The sequence below is a fragment of the Battus philenor genome, unplaced genomic scaffold, assembly GCF_028537555.1.
Source record: "Battus philenor isolate CCGP_79_NKW_IND1 unplaced genomic scaffold, ilBatPhil1.0.hap1 SCAF_12, whole genome shotgun sequence".
Lineage (NCBI taxonomy): Eukaryota > Metazoa > Arthropoda > Insecta > Lepidoptera > Papilionidae > Battus > Battus philenor.
This window is the reverse complement of record NW_027181674.1, coordinates 2,592,637-2,615,575: the sequence shown is the minus strand read 5'-3', so window position 1 is coordinate 2,615,575 and position 22,939 is coordinate 2,592,637. Positions and strand designations below refer to the sequence as shown.

At 31.1% G+C, this 22,939-nt stretch overlaps 1 protein-coding gene across 1 annotated transcript in view; it reads left to right on the top strand.

Moving 5' to 3' along the window:
- ds (dachsous cadherin-related 1) overlaps window positions 1-22,939 on the top strand; it is a 394,913-nt gene that overhangs the window by 5,754 nt on the left and 366,220 nt on the right. Inside the window, exon 2 of the mRNA XM_068776750.1 lies at window positions 7,979-9,722. Within this exon, the coding sequence (XP_068632851.1) occupies window positions 8,022-9,722 (1,701 nt within the window). The 5' untranslated portion in view covers window positions 7,979-8,021. The remainder of the gene's footprint in view (window positions 1-7,978; window positions 9,723-22,939) is intronic.

The window sequence follows — 22,939 nt, the reverse complement described above, 5'->3', positions numbered from 1 at the left end:
CTGTTCGTTCTTGCTTTTTCTTCACGTCTATAACACATTGCGGAGCAGAATCGGATGAAAATAATAGATTTATGTATATACAATAATAAAATAGAATAAATGAATTTTATTCTTGTCGATGATAAATAAAATCTATCTCATTGCAAAAAGAATATAAAGTAAATCGGAAGAAATTTCTCTGTTAGATACAATTGAAAATTAAATTATAAAAATATGAAAGGTTTAGATTTTCATAATGACTAGAGTAAAATTGTGAAATGTATATGGAATTAATTTAAATATAAACTGTATATACAAATTGATTATTGTTAATACATTTTATTTATTTTGCATTGCTCTTTTAAAGTTAACAAAAAATATCTTTTAACTATATTTATATGAGACTACAATTGAAATATTTGAACAGAGTTTCTATTATGAAGCCTTAGAGATAGGTAGGTAACATGTTAATCGATAGAAGGTTTTTAAAGTATCATCACCAATTCAACCGATAGATGTTCATCGTCATGATAAACGGTTTCGCGTTGCCTGCATCTAGTGACTTCTCTTTAACTTTTATAATACGTTGAGTTCAATATTCAAATGCAAAATACCTTTATTGCAATAAGGAGTCAATTAATTTATGATTATAACTAGTAAGCTAGCGCCGGCTTGCAATGTTAATCTGTTTACTAGAGCCGGTCAGAAACTGAACTATTGCTCTTTTTAATAATATACTATGATGTTTCAACTGTTGTTTGTAAATATTTTTTCATGTCACGCCAAAACTTAACAATATGCAAAGTACAAGAATTTTAAAGATGTTACAATATAATTAGGTAATTTTTATTTAAATTTTTAACTATTTTTAAATGCGCCATCTTTGATAATGGGACTTTAGTCGTATCTTGCCGACGTATTCGTGGCGTTTCTGACTTTAATTTGTTCAGAAGGCATACGTTTTTTTTTTTAATTTTCAACGCTTTGGCTCACGAAATCTGATACTTTTCCCGTCGGGCACTTAGCCTCTTTACTTTTCCTAGATTATGTTTCGGAGCTGCAGACGTTCGAAATTTAAAACGTTTCGAATTTATAATTCGGTCGCGTTCATTCGAGTTAGGATAAAATTTAGAACAAATTTTAAAATAAAATCGGTTATTTCTTTTTTATTGATACTATTTTAAAGTGATGTAATCTATTTTTTTCAATAAAAATAGTAAAAGCAGCGGTGATTTAACCATAGCGGTTTACGATGATGATATATGCAAGTAATATATGAAGTTGGTTGACAAATTAGGCTTTCACTATGTAACTTAATAGGCAGATCGGAAACTAACTTTGTAACTTTTCATTTAATATTTTCTGACGTAATAATATCTATTTTGAAATATAAATCCCAGGTGGCATAAGAATACTAAAGAAGCGCATATTCTTTGCATTTTTAAAACACTTGTGTTCAGGATTTAAGACAGTTATTTGAAAACGTGTAGTCTTATCTACGGATATTATTAATTTACAGTATTTTAACTAATAGTTTGACGGAATTTGTACAAAGAAGTTTATATATTTAAATCGTGACAAGAATATTGAACTAACGGTAATATGATTTTAATAGGTTTTAATACATTTTAAAACACTTCTATCCAGGATTTAAGATAGTTATTAGAAGACGTGTAGTTGGCAGTAATTTCGCTATTATAGATTATTACATATTAAAATTAATTATAGTTTACTATATGTTTTTAAAGATTTTAAACTGTCAGAATGTAATTGGCCTCTCGTAGGCTAATAAAAAATAAACTAATGTAACGTATTTCAAAATGATCTTTTTAAGTTGTTTGATTCGAAACAGCTGTAAAAGATGTAAATCCTTTTGCTACAGATAAGTTATATAATATTTTCTTTAAATCTTTTGTATTTATCTTTATTACACGTAAGTTTCTGTTATGGATTTTAGAGGGTTATTTAAAGATATGTATATTGTATAGTTTAGGCCTACTAACTTACATATAGTTATACAAGCTTGTAATTTGATTGAATTAAAACTGAATTTCATTATTGAATTTTATATAATTCTTACAAAATTAGTAGAATTTATTTATTAGTATTTATATGTATAGATGCATTTGAATTTTTTTCACATGGAACAAGTCTTTTATAATTCCAACATAATGTGGTAACTTGTTGGGATATATTAATAATTAATTTTTTACGTTGACCTTGTACGGTTGTTTTATTTAACGTTTCAATCAATAAATTGTTACATTTTATGTGAATGATTAATGCGTGGACTCCAAAAGATCTTAATATTTATGTTAGAAGCGTTTACTCGATCGGCCATTTTGTTTTATGTTTGATATATTACATGCCGAGTTTTTTATTTAATTTTTAATAATTAGCAGAATATTATAGATAGAGACAAATGCCCACACATATATTGATGCTTGGAATAAATTATTTGTTATGTGAATTATAAATTCAAACAGGTATTTTGTTCATTTAGCTTAATAGATATTAATTTGATGTCACGGATATATTTTTAGTTTTTTTTATATTAATTTGAACGTGGAAACCAGATTTAATAATGATTTTTATTATTCTATATTGTTTATACTAATGTGCATACAAATATGGCAAAGAAAATCTATATTTAAGAGAGTTAGAAAAAAGTTTTATATAAATTTTAATGAGTAATATCATTTCTATAACCATATAACAATAGCGTTATATACTAGGGAAATCGGAAAGTAATGTCGCTATCTTAAGTTAAATTTACACGACTATATTGTTAACAAGTTTTTATTTCTAATCAACAATATATACACCTTCGTTATCAACAACCTTTTGCCATCAAGTATACAAATTTTCAATGCCAGAGTGGAAAAAATAAATCTGTTTTTCTGTAAAATATGTCGACAGAAACGACATTACTTTCCGGTGCCTTTTTTTATTAGCTTTAAAACTTTCTTGTAATATAATAATTGCATTAAAAATTTCTTACAAAATACAGATTATATAATTCATTTCCTTTTCATTATGAATGTTGGTCTCGGCAGAAGTTATACGAAATGTCAAACACGACTGCGATTCAGTTGGACCGGTCCGTTGACAATGACAACTATGAATTATAGCGTTCTAATCAAGACCGCGTTCTTTTTTTGAATTTACGCCAAAATAATTATCGATGTTGCACGATCTCATCGAATATAACAAAACTTTTAAATGTTTTTTTAATTAATTGCGAATTTTTCGATATATCATTTTGGCTGTATGTTTAAATTACTTTCGTTTTTTTTTATAAACTTAATTTATTGCGTATTTATATTTATTACCCGTTACTTGCCCGTATACTATGGTTGTGTTAAGAAATGTTGCCTTGAGTGGTAAGAGCACCCATTTTATTTTTTCGTTAGTTATTATTTAAATATACAACAAAGAATATTAAAAAAATATAAATTACAAATATTTTATATATAACATTTTTAAACTAAGATAACGTATAGATAAAATATACATTTAAAGCGTTCAAGCTACATCTTACTAAGGCACTGGCCACTACGGCCATTAATATTTTAGATGTAATATATTAAATCTCGGTCGAATCAAATTCGAACGCCGGTTTGAATTCGGGCGTTGACAGTTGGATAGTCGCTGCCATTTTGTTTGGTTCGATTATAATTCTTAATACAATTTAATATACACTTATATACAGGATGATTGGTAAAAGATTTTAAAGCTTTAAATGGTGAATGTTCTCAATATCTATAAACATTTAAAGTTTTAACACTTATTTTAAATCACACTATATATAGTGATCGCTTTCTTTTTAATATTGGAATGCGATAGGCCTATTGGTTCTGAAAGGACATAGTAAACAATAAATAATTTTAATATTTAGTTATTTGAATCTCGAACATGCTTATTCTTACTATTTTACTGTTATTTTATATATTATTTCTAAAACTTTATTGAAAGACTGTAAATGAGGTATGTTCTCACTCCTTTAGAGTTTTCATACCTATAACCTATTACCCTTTAACTCAGAAATACATGCATCGGTGGTTTTCCAAAGCCATTGGTATAATCTCTTTATTAAATTTAAAAATTACTATGTAATATTGTTTGATAGTATTTATTATATAAATGAAAGATTCTTAGAAGCTAGAGCCATTATCCTTATTGCTTTTTTAATCAAGATATAAATAATATATTAATATTTTTAATAATCACTTATGAACAGTGGTGATGTTAAAATGAAATGAAAAGAATATACTTCCGTTAGGTTTCAATACACTTTAAGCTTGACTATGTCGTACCTAGTGGGGGATTACCCGTGCCGTGTCCACAGGCTTATTATCTTCCCGTCTAAAATACCACTATGTCACCCAGAGAGCAATAGAGGTAGCTATGCTCGGAGTAGAAATGAGAAGATCCGTAGTATAACCAATTCTTCTAGCTTCGTCGTTACATGATTATTCTAATAAATAAAGTAACACGATTCACATGTAACGGTGTTTATATTTATTAGAAAGCGGCGTTGAATCTTAAGGCAGTTCATTAAAAACTACCAAAAAAATTGACACAACATTGTATTAAAGTTTATTATTAACAATATAAGTATGAAATAGTTAATTAAGACTTTCACTAACGAGGTGAGTATAAAAGAGACTTGAAAAAAGAACTCTATTATAAAAAAAACTATTCCGCTTTCTATTTCCGTTATTTATACGTTGCTTCTTTATTTGTATTTCGAATTGTAGATAGTAGAAGAGACGTTGTTAATTAGATGACGATTGAGTCGTATATATGATACATTGATTCTATTTTTAAATTATTTTTATATGAAATATCTTTAACGGTTTTTTTGTTCTCATAGATAGACAGATGGGGCTAGAATTACATTTTTCTATTTTTAGCAAAATGCGACGCTTTGTGCCGCACTGCTTGTTCTATATCTAACTGAAAGGAAAACTTATTTATATAAATGGTAGTGCGTATTATATAATGTATAATAATGTTAATTATTATACCATAGCATCATCAGGGATATTTCCCCTTTCATATTTTACTAATTCTTTTGTATTTTAAAAAACACGCGGTGTTTTTTTCCCCCGAATGATTTACAAGATATATAGCGCCCTCTACACTTGAAAAGGTTTCGTGTTTGGAGTCGTTTTAGCCTATAAGCGTCCACTATAAGATATAGGCCATCCTTAAAGATATTTATAGGAGGATATATGATTGTTGAAGATCGCAGTGTGGTATTATGGTAAGCAGAAGACATTACTGCACATCCTTTGGAAACTTTTTTGTGAGTTGTCGCAATCCTATATAATTGATGTACAAAGTGTGATATATAAGGTTGTACCCGGGAATCGAATCCGCGATTTACGATCTTAAGTCTCTATCGCTGGGCTAATGTTCAGTTGTATATCAATTTTCTTTTAAATCTAAAAATGAGTGCAAGTTTTAGATATGTCTTTTGTTTTTTGTTTTTTTGGTATTAGCTTATCTCGCGAACACATCCTGTATTTCTCGAACACATTTAAAATATTTCGCAACTCGCCACTTAGATGTTTAAAATAAATAAATGAATACAGACATGCGGCAGCACAATCTGACGTGGGTTCGTGATATGCTGATGCGTTTTTTTTTTTAAATTTTATTTCTTTCCGGCCAGGCAAGAGTTTGAAAAGGTATAGTATTCGTGTATCGTATGGTTAAGAGTGATGTTATAAATGGTTCTTTTTTCGAACATTTAAAACTTTTCAATTTGTTTTTTCTCTGTTCGTATAATTATTATGAGTCTCTTCTCTTCGTGTATTCATTCTGCATCTAATTTTAAACAGATACATTCTTTTTTTTATAATAATTAAAATGTTCTCAATGCTGTTTTGCTATATACAAAAAGTATAGAACCTTTTTACTTTTTTGACGCTGATATACATGGTGACAAGTAAATTTAGATTAATATTCCATTAAACATAGATGCGTTTCATCAGCGATATATATATATATATATATATATATATATATATATATATATATATATAGAGAGAGAGAGAGAGAGAGACATACAGGTTGGTTGAATTTAGTTGTAAAAGCTTTATTGTGGTGAATGCATATCTCATTTGCTGTCGATTAATGTACGGTATATCCTATCCAATAAATAAATTGTTTTTGTTAAATATAATAAGTAAAGTAATGGTATATAACAAGGTTTTCAAAATTCAAATAGCTACATATTAAAATTATTATTTGTTTACTATCTATGTCTGCAGACTTTATACTGCAAAAAAAATTAATGTACCATACTTCAGAGTGATCGCCTTACAAACTTTCAATCTTATTGGTGTTAAATAAGCTGTATTCACGCTTTTAAAATTTTCACACGAATAACCCATCATCCTGTGTCTAAACTAAATTTATAGAGCATTGTAAAGAAGGAGCACTATGTGCAATAAATATATATTTAATGTATTACCTGAAAAAAATAATTTAATGCGAAATATCTCGCTTTGTTTAAAACTAGGACCACATTCTCAAATTTAATTATTTTTCACGTTCTTCTGCTTTCACATACTATTGTTTTTAATAATCGCCGAATTTTTATACTTTTCTGACAATTTATATGTTTGACTTTACGTATTTCGCATTGTTTTAAGTTTTTGTGAACGTAAACTTTTTATTTACAAAATTATCCTTTTAATATATCTGGCATATTTACATATATTTAACATATAATTGTAAAGCATTGTTTTTAAAGAGTTCATATTACTCTAATCATTAATTTTCACATAGTTTTACTTTCATTTATGAACAACGAGTTGTGCGTGTGAGTGAAAAGTGGATTGTAATTTTTTTTTTTATAATTTGCGTAACATAGGAAAGAAAAAGTTGTAAGTTTCACCGCTGTTACCTGTACAACCTACTTAAGAACTAACTTACGACAGCTTTTCACAGGAAATTAATTAAACAAATGCCTATATGACGTTTATCCATGTTTGTACACTTGTAGACAGTTGTAAGTGAATTGTTATTTATATATTTATTTATTTACTTTATTGGAGATAAACAGTAACATAAAGTAGAAAGAAAGTACAAACTAGAAGCATAGACATATAAAATCAGTTACAATTGCTACCTTATCTCACTAAAAACATTTAATGATTTATGGTCAAACAATGACAGAACAAGTAAAAACATTAATAAACAGGGGTCAAAGATTATGGTTTACAAACTTATATTATGTTTGTTTATATATCTATATCATATATTTATATTATGGTTTAATTTGTATTGTGTGTACCCAATAATAAGAAGTAATGTTGATTTTAGCGAAGCGGAAATTATATATTAAGAATCATTTACAATCGTCACTTCTATATGTAATGGGAAGAATGCCATAGGAGCTAAGTTTGAAAGAAACTAGGTTTTGGTTAAGCTCCTCCATAATGGCTTTCTTTAAGTTAAAGCTACATAACTTCCAAACGTGCCCTGATCTGTGAAGAGCCTTTGAGTCATACCAAATAGAAATACAGTTTATTTTAAGCGATGCTTTTAAAGATTGATTTATTACGCTATTACTGAGATTGTAAGAACGTTGCCAAGCTTATCTTTGTAATATAGATATAACGTACGACATCCTTGGACATGTGACCAATTATTTAAATTTTATTTCTTAATTTGTTTATATTTCGTTGATACTAAAAAATCTTTATTTTTGTATTATTATCGAGCGGAGTCGCAGAAAGTTTAACAACGAGAGGGGAAAGTTAAATTATATCAAGGGACGTAAAATATATATGAATAGGTTATTTAATACGAATTGAAATTGAAATCAAAATCGAAACAAGTATTTGAATTCGGACTTTCACAGTTAGGTAGTTGGTTTGGGTGTGGTTGCTATTGTATTTGTGTCAATTACGACTGTGATATCTAGTAATATTAATCATACTTACGATAGGCATTGTACTAATATGAATTTTTTGTTTGACAGGCGCGGGTGAGGATGTGCGTGCGGTGAGAGGAACTACCGCGCAATGTTGCGCGTGCTAGCGCTGCTGGTGGCCGCGGCGGCGGCGCAGCACGTGCGTGAGTTCTCCGTCAGGGAGAACGCACGAGCGGGCTCCCTCGTGGGACACCTCGGCGACGAGCTACCAGACGCAGCCCCGCCCTACACGATAGTACCCGTCCCGGGAAGCGCCGTCAACGACGACCTCAAAATAGACCCCCACACGGGAGAAATAAGGACTAGAGTGCCCTTAGACCGCGAGAACAGAGACCATTACGCACTTGTCGCGATCCCGGCAAGCGGTGATAACATTCGCGTTGTCGTACGCGTCTTGGACGAAAACGACAATGCGCCCACCTTCCCGACTCCTGTTATGAACGTTGAGTTCTCCGAAAACACCCCAAGGGACGTTAAGAGGAAACTTAATCCTGCTAGAGATCAAGATCTAGGTATATTCAATACACAAAGATATAACATAGTGTCGGGCAACACGGAAAACGCTTACCGTTTATCCTCGCATAGGGAGTTAGATGGCGTACTGTATTTAGATTTACAAATCAATGGATTTCTCGATAGGGAAACCACGGACCACTATGAGTTAGTTATAGAAGCGTTAGACGGCGGCACGCCACCGCTGAGAGGTACAATGACTGTAAATATAACAATTCTAGATGTAAACGACAACCCACCGGTTTTCGCCGAGAGTGCGTACTCGGCAACAATACCAGAGAACGCCACAATAGGAACTACCGTTCTAAAAGTCTCAGCAACCGACTCCGACGCGGGAGAGAACGGTTTAATCGAATACTCGATAAATAGACGGCAAAGTGATAAAGAGAACATGTTCAAGATAGACCCAGAAACGGGCGAGATCACGGTGAACAAAGCTTTGGATTTTGAGACCAAAGAACTTCACGAGCTTGTAGTTGTTGCTAGAGATAAAGGTGCTCAGCCTTTGGAGACGACCGCGTTCGTCTCAATTAGAGTTACAGATGTAAATGACAATCAGCCGACAATAGACGTGATATTTCTAAGTGATGACGCTACACCGAAAATTTCCGAATCCGCGCAGCTGGATGAGTTTGTGGCGCGTATATCCGTGCATGATCCGGATTCGAAGACTGAATACGCGAATGTTAACGTTACGTTAAGCGGTGGCGATGGTCATTTCGATTTGCGGACTCACGATAACATCATCTATTTAGTGGTAGTAGCTCTGCCACTTGACAGAGAGTCCAGATCTTCTTATACGTTAAACGTGGTCGCGACGGATAAGGGGTCGCCGCCGCTCCACGCGTCTAGAGTAATCAGTCTTCGAGTGACTGACGTGAATGATAATCCCCCGGTATTTCATGAGAGTGTGTATAAGACCAGCGTGCCCGAAGCCGCTGCACCTGGTACACCTGTAATCCAAGTCTCCGCCTCTGATGCGGACGAAGCTGAGAATTCGGAAATAAGGTACTCGCTACTACCGACACCGCAGTCCGAGTGGTTTTCTATCGACGAGCGTTCCGGTCTAGTGACAACACGTTCTCGTGTCGATTGTGAAACGAATCCAATGCCAAAGTTAACAGTGGTTGCGACTGACCGCGGCACGCCGCCGCTGTCCTCTACCGCCACCCTGCTGGTCACCGTCCTCGACGTGAACGACAATGAGCCGATCTTCGACCAGTCCTTCTACAACGTTACCGTCTCCGAGAGCGAAGCCGTCGGCAGCTGCATTTTAAAGGTAAGCATCTTTTATTTAAAGAATCACTTTCAAATACTTTGTTCGAAGAATTGCCCATTTGGGTTAGTAGTGGGCGTGGCACATTGGTCTTGTAAGTGGCGGCCACTGCGGTGGAAAGTTTTTCGAGCGACCACCAACAGTTGCCCTAGTGGGCTGACGTAGCCAAAGTTGCGACAAGTCATTTGTTGGCGCATGACCTGTCGTTATGCCGATCTTTTGGGGAGGTTCTTTGCCTTATAGTGGGCGTTTATCATTTGACCACGATTATGGTCGTCCATTAGCACTTAAATAGAATTCCTCTTAATCTGACAATCGCTAGCTTATATAACTATTGTAAATAAAACAAATAACTCCCGTCAAGGTTTCTACGCTTGTGAACTTGTAAGGTGTTGGCATTTGCAATTGTAATGGGAGCTTGGAGCGACCGACCCGGCGGAAGATGTGACGCAACGATACGTCGCGAAGCTTATTGTATCATTCTCATCGATGAGCTTATTATTAAAGCTTTTGTAATCCTATATCCGTGGAGTTTTTCCTTTTAATATACCAGGATTATTTTTCGCAAAATACATATACCTAAGTTTCCTGTCGATTTTTTTGGATATTTATTTAAAAAGACGTTCTCCGGTTGAAATGAACGCGAAGTCAATCTGTCTGTATAAGTAAAATTGTTATAATAATTTTTTTTCATATATTTACATACAACGATTAATTTGGGAAATGTTAAAAACGACAGTTGTTTTTCCATACAAACCACAGAAAATATAAAAACCACTTGACTCAATCTGTCAAAATTTTGACGTTTAACGGAAAAATGGCGTGATAGTATGTAAAGAAAAAAAAATACATTGTATACCATAAAGTTTCATATTAAAATATAAAAATTAATAGGCGTGAGTCGCGCAATGTTGCGTGATATATGAAATACATAGACTATTTTTGAATATAAACATTACATTAATGAATAGATATCATATCACTATGAAATTCGTTTTATTTATCACAGACAAATATCTTTTGACAGGAGTTATTCTGTCTGAGAAAATGTAGTTTTTAATAATCTCATAAATCTTAGAATCATTGAGCCGTGTTGATTTAGTATTTTAAGGAAACTCATACACGAATTTAAAAATCGAATTATGAATTACTGTCATAAATTTTAGTTTAAATAAGAGTCAAATTCGTTAAAGGGAAAGTCCCTATTTCGCACGCGTGTTGAGTAACGAACTTTTTAAATAAAACGAGAGAGGACGAGATAGCGTCGGCACTGTCAGTTCGAGTCGCCCGCGACAAATCCCGAGATGGATCACCTGTGATTCTTAAAACACTTCGAATGTTATAATTGACTGCATTCGATAATGACATATAGCAGATTATAATTAATTGACTCGCAAATGAAAGAAACTATATGTCAAGTTTTTTTTTGCACACACTTGTCATTGATATCACATTTAATCCTCATCTTAAAGACATTTGAAGCTATATGTCATCACTTTCTCGCCATGTCTTACAATCTGTAGTTGACAGTTATGATAATATACAATCTATTCTCATTTTTAAATGAAAAATCTACAAAAAATTTTCAAAATTATACCAATTCCTCTTCAAAGGGACAGAGGACGGAGGTATTATCATAGTATACGCAACTTATTCTTCCTCTAAACATATCTATGGGGAGATATACCGTAATCGCCACGATTAGCAGTCGGGTTGGTGATCGCAGTGTGGTATTATGTTACGCATAGGACACAGCTGCCTGTCCTCTCGAAACTTATTTTTGTGTGGTGATAGTTCATTATAATTAATGCACAGTATGATTTATATGAGATTGTTTACCGGGAATCGAACTCGCGGCCTTCGATCGCAAGTCTCATCCTTCTACCACTTAGCTCAGTGGTAATAGTGCTCTAAAATCATTGCTTTAAAAGTATAAAAACACTTCTTTACAATCATCCTTTATAAAGTGATCAATCTGATATATGTTATATAAGTTAACTTTTTCTATTCTAATATCAAAAGCTATTAAGTTTTGGCATTTCTTATCTCTGGTTACTGATAAGAAGGTAAAAATGCTTCAGTCATTTACTCAATGCGCAAAAGTTCTCTTGCTTTTATGATGTTATTTCATTGATGCATTTTTAGAAACCACCAAACCCATCAATAGAGATAAGATCGGCATTGTTAAGGCAAAGTAACTTTACGGCTTATTATTAAAATAGCAAGTGTAAACGCACCTTTAAGCTTTTATACAATTAATGACATCGACTACAATAATTTGTCTCTTTCACTTACAAAAGTGTGATTGAAACAGATATATTAACTTTGTCCAGTGAGCAAAGTGTAAATCACATATGGCGGTGGCGAATATAGATGGTCTCTAAGAGAGACCAGTATAGACAGGTATGTTAAAAATAATAGGAATCATAATGAATTTTAGAAGCATAAATATACATGATATTTTTTACACACGGTACGTTGTAATTGGTTTTATCCGGGCAGCTATTCGTTATAATTAGCAGTCAGAAAACTAATTTAAACAGCCGGTTACAATAAACGCTATCTGTATACTGTGTTTAATAATGGATAAAATAAGCGCATGTACCAAAGCCGAGAGACGTCAATTAGTCGCTTGGGACAGATCAATTCTCTTTATCTGCATCTTGACCAGGCCACGCCTGTACCTGACGAATTCGGTGAACAAAAAAAAACTCATTCAAAATTTTCATTACCCTTATCGGGCGTATCCGGACGACTCATAACTTACGCGAGTTAATTTTCGTTTAATATATGTGCGCTCACGATATTGCACTACGGCGCAAGTGTGTGCATAAATCTATCGGGTCGGTGTTGCCAGTTTGGGCGTGCGTTGAACGCATCGCAAATTGCGATCTAAATTGAAAATTAAACAGTGCTCGACGCCCGGGGCACCCCCGGCTTTTGGTCGTTCGGAAACGTTATCGGGAGTATTGTAAACGAATTAGCGTTGGATAATTAAGCATCGAATGATGCTAAACGATTGCCGATTTACGAACGTTATCGCACGAGATCTCCACGTCCTCGATAGGATTTGTTCGAGTTATTGCATTGCTTTTAATTCATTTAATAAGATACCATCAGAAATCTTTGGCATTTTTTATAATTAAATTACTAAATATAATGTATTTAAAACGCTTAAATTTAGTCCTCAAAAAGTTTACAAATCTTCCATGGGTCAGCCCGTTGTAACTTACAACTTATGATGTTAAAATAATCGACGATTCAAAACTGCGTGTTTATGCAAACTTATATAAAGATAATATGAATTTGAAAGAACCCAACATACTTTTCTTAATCATAAATGTTCAGTGGTTGCAATAATGTATTTTATAATTCAAAAGATTTTTACTTTGAGATAATAAAAGCTTAAATTTGATATTTAAACAACTTTTGATTATTTAATTTAAATATATAAGAAACGTCATTCATAAATTTGACGTATTTAATGTGTGTAGAAGAAATCGATTAAAATGCAACCGAGTGTTACAATAAAATATCTAATCTTGTAATACTGTTAAGAAAACTAAAATAAACAATAGCCGTAGCAAATAACCCTTTGTTCTTATACGGAGTGGATAAGCCGAGACTCGATCGTGATAAGTTAAGACACTACATCGGGACACGTACGTTTTAGTGATGTGCCACACTATACCGATATATTATATCGATTTTTTTCCGATTAATTCCTACTCGATCGTTTTTTAATCGGAAACTTTTATACTAAAATTACTTTTATCATCTATTCGATTATTTACAACTCGATTAAATGAATATCGATTTTAAAGTTTGAATGAACTTTCCGATTACGCAACACACGCGAATTGCCCTTTACTAGTACTGGCGTGAACCGCTTACTAATGTGCTGTGGTATTGTTCTGCGAATGCGATGCAAGTGAACAGTGAACATACAAATAGATGTATAGTAGATACGTAATTAAAGTCCATTGACTTTTTTGCAAAGGAAATATTTATATTTGAAATTATTAATTTTCGTATCTCGATTCACTATGGAGAAAAATCGATTAATTTTTAGAAAAAATCTTCAGTCTTTTGTTATGTTGTATGTACAGAGTTATTGTTTAAAAGTGTAAAAACTTTAAAAGGATGAATGTACAGCTCATTTGATGTTATTTAATGTATGGTAAATCCCATACAAAAATCAATGGTGTCATAATTAATAAATAAAAATGTGATATAGCAAGAAACAGTTAAAAAAAATTCAAAATTCATATTACTTTTTTACCTGTTTTGAGAGATTACTTTATATAGGGATTAGAAATAAGTACAAAAAGCGGTTTCCTGAATAAAATCAATGACTCATGAATTACATATGAATAGATCATTTTATTATGTATAGTTTATATATTAAGCACGTTTTTCTATTTTAATTCGACAGGCCAGTAACTAACACTATTTCTCTAAATAAAATGATCATTATGAAATATAGTACAATATATTTTTTTAATTAGAATGCCTTAAGCCAATAACTTCTAATACTAAAAAATCTGCAGGAACACACAGTGGACATTGAGTAATTTTAATTATTAAGTCATTTTCTCATTGTTTTATAATTATGTACCATAAAACCAAAGCTTCTATCGTCAACCTGCCAGTTAGGAATGGAGAATTTGATATATCCCCTAATAATCGTCTTTGGAGGATGCCTATTCCTAAATTATTACATCTAAATCTATTATTTTTTAGATACAATCAAAACCCCTTCAATACTTTTACTAATATAAGCAATCACCCTGTATAATAGACATGCAAAACTTTCATATTAATCAATTATTATCAAACACAAATTATAAGAGCAAGAGAACAAATTCGTACCGTTCAAATAATAAATTTGTGTAAATACATCCTTAACTCTATTCGGCGAATATTATATTGTAATGTCGAAACTATATTTAAAAGAAAGAAAGAATATGCCTCTGTTATTATGTGGGCAATTCTCGAACGAATGCATCATGGCTGCCTAACGGAAATAGCTGCTCACGGAACCATCAAATAGCATGCTATAATCAGATTATTGTTATGCTATATTGCGTATGATACTTTATAATCAATGTTGACTCCTTTCATTTCTCATTTGCCTATTTGACACTTTGTTTTGCGTAACAAATTTGAAATTACACGTACAAATTATTACTGAACATTGTCAAACTATTTTAGATGCGATAAAAATGTAAAACCTTTATTATATGTAAGATTTATTTTAATTATATATGCGTAAATTAAAGTTAAATTTGATAGATATATTTAAAGGCGTGAATATATTTACTATTTGTCAATGAAGGCTTGAAAACTTTTTACACATATCTCCAATCACGATTTATAAAGTGATTATAGTGAAATTTAAATATTTGTATTGGTATGCCACGTGGGTTAAACTTCTGACTGCCATCTACAAGGATAGATAGTAAACAATACTTTATATTATATGTAATAATCGCAATTTTTAAAAAGGCTTTTAATTACTATATTATCATTGTGTTACTTATTATATATGATGACCAATCTATACAAATAAATAAAATTTGAATATCTGTTTTTAAAATAACCGATTTTTACTATATCCATGAATACATATAGCATAATTATTTATTTAAAAAAAATGTCTATCCGTTTGTTACGGTTAGTCACTGAAATGGTATTGACGGGACTTATACTGGCAGGTAGTTGATGTAATAAGGAGTAAGTTACCTTTATTTTATAAAAATTCTTAAGAGAAGAAAAAAATATTAAAATGATTTTTTCTAAATTCCAGGCGTAATCAAATAAAGACTAAATAATATGTTTTTAAGTTGTTTTAATAGCAATTAGTGTTATAAAGAAAGTGTAAAGATAAATTTATTATCAAAGAATTGCCTTCTAATTTTAATCTAAAATATACACTAAATAATATACGAAAATATATACTAAAAATTACAAATTTTAAACTATATTTAAAACGCAATAGGGTATTATTTTTTAATTAAAATTCGATTAAGTTTATTCATATTACTAAACGAGGTAGTTAAAAAGTCAAGACATAGAGAACTTTAATTAAAAAAAAAGGCGCGCAGGTGAAATCGCAGGTTGAAGCTTGTGTTCAATAACCTGATAAGATACGCCGGCCATTTTGAATTCCGCCGCGGCTTCGTTGCCATGGTTACCGCTTGATCGCGTGGGCAGGCGCATCTCGGCTGACATTTTCGTCTTTAGTCAACCGGTGTTGCGAGTTGTAAACTCACAATTTAACACTGACATTAATGTGGATAATGATTAATTATAAAATTTATAAATAAAGAATTCTGTACAAAAGATAATCAAATTTTGTGAACATCGGATATCATTTTAGAAAATAATTTATTAAATTTTAATTAAAAACTAGCTGATCCCGCAAACGTTGCCAAAAAAAATTAAAGTTTTTAATTAACAAATAAAAAAAAGGGTTGATCGTAGAGGGGTGAAAATTTAGGGTTGTGTGTATTCTTGTATGCTGTATCATAAAAAAATAAAAACCAAAAAATTTGTCTAAAAAATAAAAATAAATATTTAGGGGTGGACCACCCTTATCACTCAAGGGTATGGAAAAAAGATAGTAGCCGATTCTCAGACCTACTGAATACGCATATAAAATTTGGTAAAAATCGGTCAAGCCGCTTCGGAGGAGTACGGTAACTAACATTGTGACATGGAAATTTTATATATTAGATTATGTAGAAAATTATTGCAATTGTCTCGCTATTAAAACCATCACAGTGTGTGTTGTCGGTGATGACTTATGGTTTTGAAAGCTGGACGATCATCATGAACTTTATAAGAAGGTTCAAAGTTATAGCAGAGAAGAAAAATATGCTTGGAGCTTTTGCCTTATACCGTGCATAAAACAGCCGCTTAATACTTAAGTTAAGGCGGAAAGTCGACCTACTCAAGGTCATCGGAAGACCCTGGAGGCAGGTCGCTTTTAATTCATATTATCATCGGAAGTCTTCCGTATGGAATGATGATGATTATGACAAAAATATATCAGTTCCTGAGAATATAATACGATTCTAAGCATTAATTTGTTTTCATTATCAGCTAGACTATTAAAGCTCATTGTGTTATCAGTTTCAATGTCTTATTACTCAATATATGTTGGATCCGGTCGATAAATTGGTGCAAGGAGGCATAAACTGTCGTAACTTCTGCTCAACAGGTTCCCTGATGGTTTAGAGTCACGCAATACCTAATGATGTATCCCTATAGATTTATGTAACGCAACTCGGTACAGTCAGTACAGAAATAAAAAGCTATCTGCCACCAACTGGTTATCAGAGAACTGGTTCAGATTTATATTTTGATAGAGCTATCAAAATTGTTTTGAACATTACAACTATTAAATCCGATCATTCGGATTGCTAAATTTATTTTTAATGACAGCTCAAGCTGCTTCCACTACCAGACACAGGCTTCCATCATGAATTTAAGCGTCTTCAGGTGACTTTAACAAGGTCATCTATTCACCTTGTAGGTGGACGTTCTATTATACATTATCATCACTTTAGGACCTCAAGGTCCAAGTTGTTCTAAGCACAATGAGGCCTGTTCACTCCCACCTCAAATTACCAAAGTTGCTTCAATTTTTCAGATCGGTATGCTATTATCATTGCGTGTGTTATCAAAATAAATAATGTTATAATTCAAGTCTAGAGGGACCTAGTAACAAATCTTAAAAGGTAAAAAAGGTATTCAAGTTATAATTTAAGGTGCTTTTAAGATATTAACTCTGATGTTAAAATCTTCAGTAGTTGTCTTCTGTGGTTTAGCGGTTATTGAAATATATGTATTTAAAAAGTTTTTTTTTTTAAAAAAAGACTAAGGTTAATAATCTTATCCGAAAACAAATTTCAAGATCGTGCTCGTTATAAGCTTTTTAGCAATTTGTGCATTCATTTAGAACCATAACGTTCGGTGCTATATTCTCAGTTGTTCAGTGTCGGCGATTTTTAAATGTTGCCAGTTATTTTATCTCGTCGGTGCAATGTGTACGTAAATAAACGTTTTTTATTGCTCTGATCACTCTCATTATGTTAATTTGATTGCAATGTTTACTTTCGCAATGCGAAATCGTTTTCTCTCTCGACGTAGGCGGCAAGCGAAGTGCATCGGGATAGCACGCGATTTTTTTAGCAATGCCTGTTTAACGTTATTGAAAGAAAATTATAGTTTATTGAGTAATTGCATTACAGTGTTAATTAATATTTCTTTGTTTTTGTGAGAGGTACGGTTGACATCAATATTTAATGCGCGTAAATGTATTTTTAAATAAATTATTTTAAGGCTACTTATATATATGCTATTTCGGTCTGCTTTTTAGCTTTTAAATCCTTTCGTTTATTGTTTTTTTTTAAGTAATACTAAAATAGGCGCGCTATGAAAAAATTACACGAGTTCTATTTAAACACAAAAGTAATATGACGTATTTTACATAGTGATTTAAATATATATATGTGATATTTTGATTAAATGTATTTACTGTTCGTAAATATTACTGAAAAAAAATGTTTTTATTTACTTTTTGAAGTAATGACATATAACTGAGGTTAACTATCCAAATGTATTATTTATTGATATGATTTAAAATATTATTTAATGATAAAAAAAGAAGTATAACTTCTGCGCGTACATTTTTTTAATATTGTAACATTTTATATTTCCCTGATTTTATTACTTTGGTGAATAAAATTTATACTTTACATAATTTTTAATTATATTTATAGTATATACAGGTTGATTAGTTATAGACTAACATTTTTAAAGGCGTGAATATTTAATAGGCAGTCTTTTTCAATCAACCTGTATAAACTGATCACTCTGTAATATATTATTATATTAATTAACTTTTTCTACTGGAATGCGGCTGGCCAATAACTTCTGTCAGCATAGTCAGCTGGGACAGATAATAAATAATAATTAATTTTAAAATGTAACTATCTGAATGTAATTATATTATCATTACGGTATTTATTACTTTTGAATCATTGATTTTTGGAAATGTTGTGGTATTCATTACATATAGATAACCGATCTGTATATAATGATTTATTTAGACGTTGCTTACATTTATACATTATAATATATAAAGTTATAAAGAAATAAGCCTGTAAAAGGCGGTATTTAGGCAATGTTAAAATTTTTATAGCTTACCTTGTTTGATTATACCCCACGTGGGCTATAAAATTTATTATATAGACTATGCTCTTCTCCCTTGTAGGCTATAAGCAATATTTATTTTTTTATTTGTTGTTTAACGTTGCATGAACCATCCATGCCGTTGCTTCGTTTGTTTTGAATCAATTAATTTGTTATCAGAGTACATTTTAACGAGGTCGATAAAATTAATTTGGTTTGTAATTATAACTGAATATATCTTTTGTTTTATTTAAAGATACATTGTGCATATAGGGCGGTGGACACAAGGCAATAACTACACCGTGTGTGGTCCATTAAAGTCGATTTTAATGGCACTATAATAATGATTTTTTTTGAAATTTGATACCTGTTTATACGTAATTAAATACACAAAGTTAACGAAGGTTGCCGATATTTACATCTTTAATTATTTTAGTGCCTTAATAGCTAACAACATTTGCTTTTGCAATAATTAAAGAATTCAGTCCTCTGATCTGTTCGCTAATTAAATCTTTTCAAGTACTATTTTAATGATGAACCACGTAAAGAGATCAAAAAACTTTAAACAACATTTTTATCGATTCACATACGAAAGGATTGTAAATAGCGAAATTTTTTAACTATAAGCTCAATGTTTATAATTAAACAAAATGTCGCCTCAATGAATATTCGTTCCGAAATTTAAAAAAAAGTATTTCCATTTTTAAATGCCTCACCGCGTAGTATCACGTTTGATCGATATGCGAACGTATCATTTATTTGACTCGCATTTTATAGAACGTTTATATTCTGGTACAGATTAAAACAAGTCTATGACGGTTTTGTGTAGTCTTTTGTTGTTTTTTTTTATCTGTTTCATTAAACTGGCTCTGAATGGCCATCGACAAGTCTTGAAGTCGATGATATCTTTTTATTACATTGAAGTTGTCATCGACGAAGTGAATTGTATATACGTTTATTTATGTAATAAATTAATTAATTTTTAATGCTATAAAACTACTAGCATTAGCATGCTATTGAAAATAAAGCATTCGCCGTTATTATGAATGTAGGAAATGTTAATTTTTACCTAAAGTTACTTGATTTTGTAATAAAAATTTCTGATAACCATTCATTGTATATATATGTACGAACTCATTATCGTTGTTTCTATTATTTAAATATTTATTAATAACAGCTATGTGTCATAACCTTATCTCCAATTTTGTATGAAAATAATTAATAATTTGCAAATAATGTAGGTCATTTGTAGCATCATAGTTTTTTATATTATATATAAAAGTTAAACAAGTTCGGGTGTTATTAAAGAGTCTCCCACGAGGAAGTCTACTTCAAAGCTTAACACCTTGGCGACCCCCACTCCTGTGATACAGTATTTATTTATTTATTTAGTTTATTGGAGATAAACAGTAACAAACAGTAGTAAGAAAGTACAAACTAGAAGCATAGACATATAAAATTAGTTACAATTGCTACCTTATAACTATCTCACTGAAAACATTTAATTTATATCATTTGATTTATAGTCAAACAATGACAGAACAAGTAAAAACATTAATAAACAGGGGTCAAAGATTATGGTTTATAAACTTATATTATGTTTGTTTATATATCTATATCATATATTTATATTATGGTTTAATTTGTATTGTGTGTACCCAATAATTTCGAACGAAATTTTCTTTTAAAAGATACAAGAGAGCACGAGAATATATCAATATCACTAATATAGTAGTAAGTAGTGGTACGAGCCAGGGCTCCAGGATAAGTGTCCTTTTAATCTGCAAATGCCATTTTGACAACGCGGAAATTCCGGTAAAAAAAAGTCAAAAAGAGCCAATGAAATATGCGATATTCTGCTCTACCACTAAATTACTGGCATTAATACCTAGGCAATGTGGAAACATTGATATCGAGTTCGTATTAATATGCAAAGGATTTAGTTTTGTTTTTTAAATGTTCAACGATGCAAAATGCGTTTCATTAAAGATAAATTAACATTTTTAAAATTTGAAAACGCAAGATCTGTCATCGTGGGCAAGCGGTTTGCGTTTTGCTCTTTTCTTTTGATGCCGCCATCTTACGGGGCTGTGTTTATGTCTGACTAATTCCTGCGTATGGGGTTACCAGCTCATGAACAAAATAAATATAATTTTTTTTATATCTTTATAGTTTTAATTTTTAACTTATACTAGCCAAAGCTAAATGTTTTTAGTTAACTAAGTTTAAAATTAAATCTAAAATAAAATTCATGTACAAGGTGATTGATCATAGATGTCAAAGCTTCAAGTGCGTGTATGTATAGATTATTTTCTGTGAATTAATTTATGATACACTATATTCAGAAATCAATGGTTTCAGAAATAATAAAAAACGCAAGAAAACATAAATTCAAAAACGGATTACAACATTTTAAATTTTATTATTGTTTACTATGTGTTTCTGTAGAACTTGTACTGTCAGAAGTTATTTCATATATATATTCTTATTTCGTGTATAAATAAAAAAATTATTGAGTATTTAATACAATCTTTTATTAATTATTTAAATAAAATTAATTTAAAATTTCAACACATATTAGGTTATATTTTTATGTTTACGTATGTTTTTAATTTTTATTTTGGAATTATGTGAATATAAGATATGAAATATTATAAATACATTAAATAATCGGAACTATGACAAATAAACTGTTGTATTTATGATTTTTTAAGCTGTGATGAATATCACTTTAATGTTTACTATTTTTGTCACAGATAACTCATAAACTGAATGTCACAATTGTTTTATAATAGACCAACCCATCGTATGTAACGTCTCTATCGTTAAAACAGTTATTATCCGTACAAAATGTAAGCGTCAGAGGAATGTCTCACAGAATGTGACACGGCTGGCAACATCAACATGGACGGCTAATATGACCAGCAAAAAGATTGCATTACCCGATACATTCCCACAGCTTGGATCATTCGCTTTTTACTGTCCTAGGGTTGCGAAACATGTTCCTATGAGCCTGTATGTCCTTAATTGAACGTTTATTACTTCGATCTTCGTTGTCTTTACATGTTTTATATTTATTTGTTTTATGTTATTTCATCTCGTAATTATATACATCATATGGACTGTGTTTTTATAAGTAAATTAATTATTTATGCTAATGAAAGGAACGTGAATCTTTTATCGCATCCCTGTTAGAAAATATAACCGACACGTCATTTACCTCGCACGTGGCAAGCCGTGTCCAAAGTTGTCAGCGTGTCCGGTGGCTATGCGGCGGCCATCTTGAAAACGCCATTCCTGCGTCTAGTTATTCGTTCTGATATTTTAGCGTTATTTGTTTTACTCTTAGCGTTAAATAAGCTAGTACTAAAAATAGCTTGAATTACGCATTATTTTAATTTAATTTTTAGTGCATCTGGTGTGTCATATACGCAAGAAACCGTCCGGAAATATATGTGATATCTAATGAAAGAATATTTTTCACTTTAACATATGTTAGTATACACAGATACTTAAATTATTTTTGCAGCAATTACTTTTAAAGCTTTTACATGTATAACCTATCATCCTGTATATTTGTTGAATCATTGATATCTAATATTTCCCGCAAAAAATATAAGCATAAAAATAATATAACTAATATTTTTGAGCGAAAAAGATACCTTCCAAATTCGTTTGTGCTCAAAAAAAATTTTTTTTTAATTTTTGATAACAAGCCGTCAATGGTTTAAATTATGTCTTAACGTCGACATCGCGTAACATCATTTATGAAATATGTGAAATGAATGTAAATGTGAATATTAATCAATAATATTAAACATCGCTTCATTATGAGAAATATTTAGACGATTGTCGATATTGGACGCGAACAATTCGTTAAATAAATATAATATTTATGATTAAACTGTCATGTTAATATTTTTTTTCTTCCATTCATTTCATTCATTCGTTCTTGCTGTTATTTATTAGTTAAATTGTTGCCCCAAGGCCCTTACAATTGAATAAATTATATAATGATA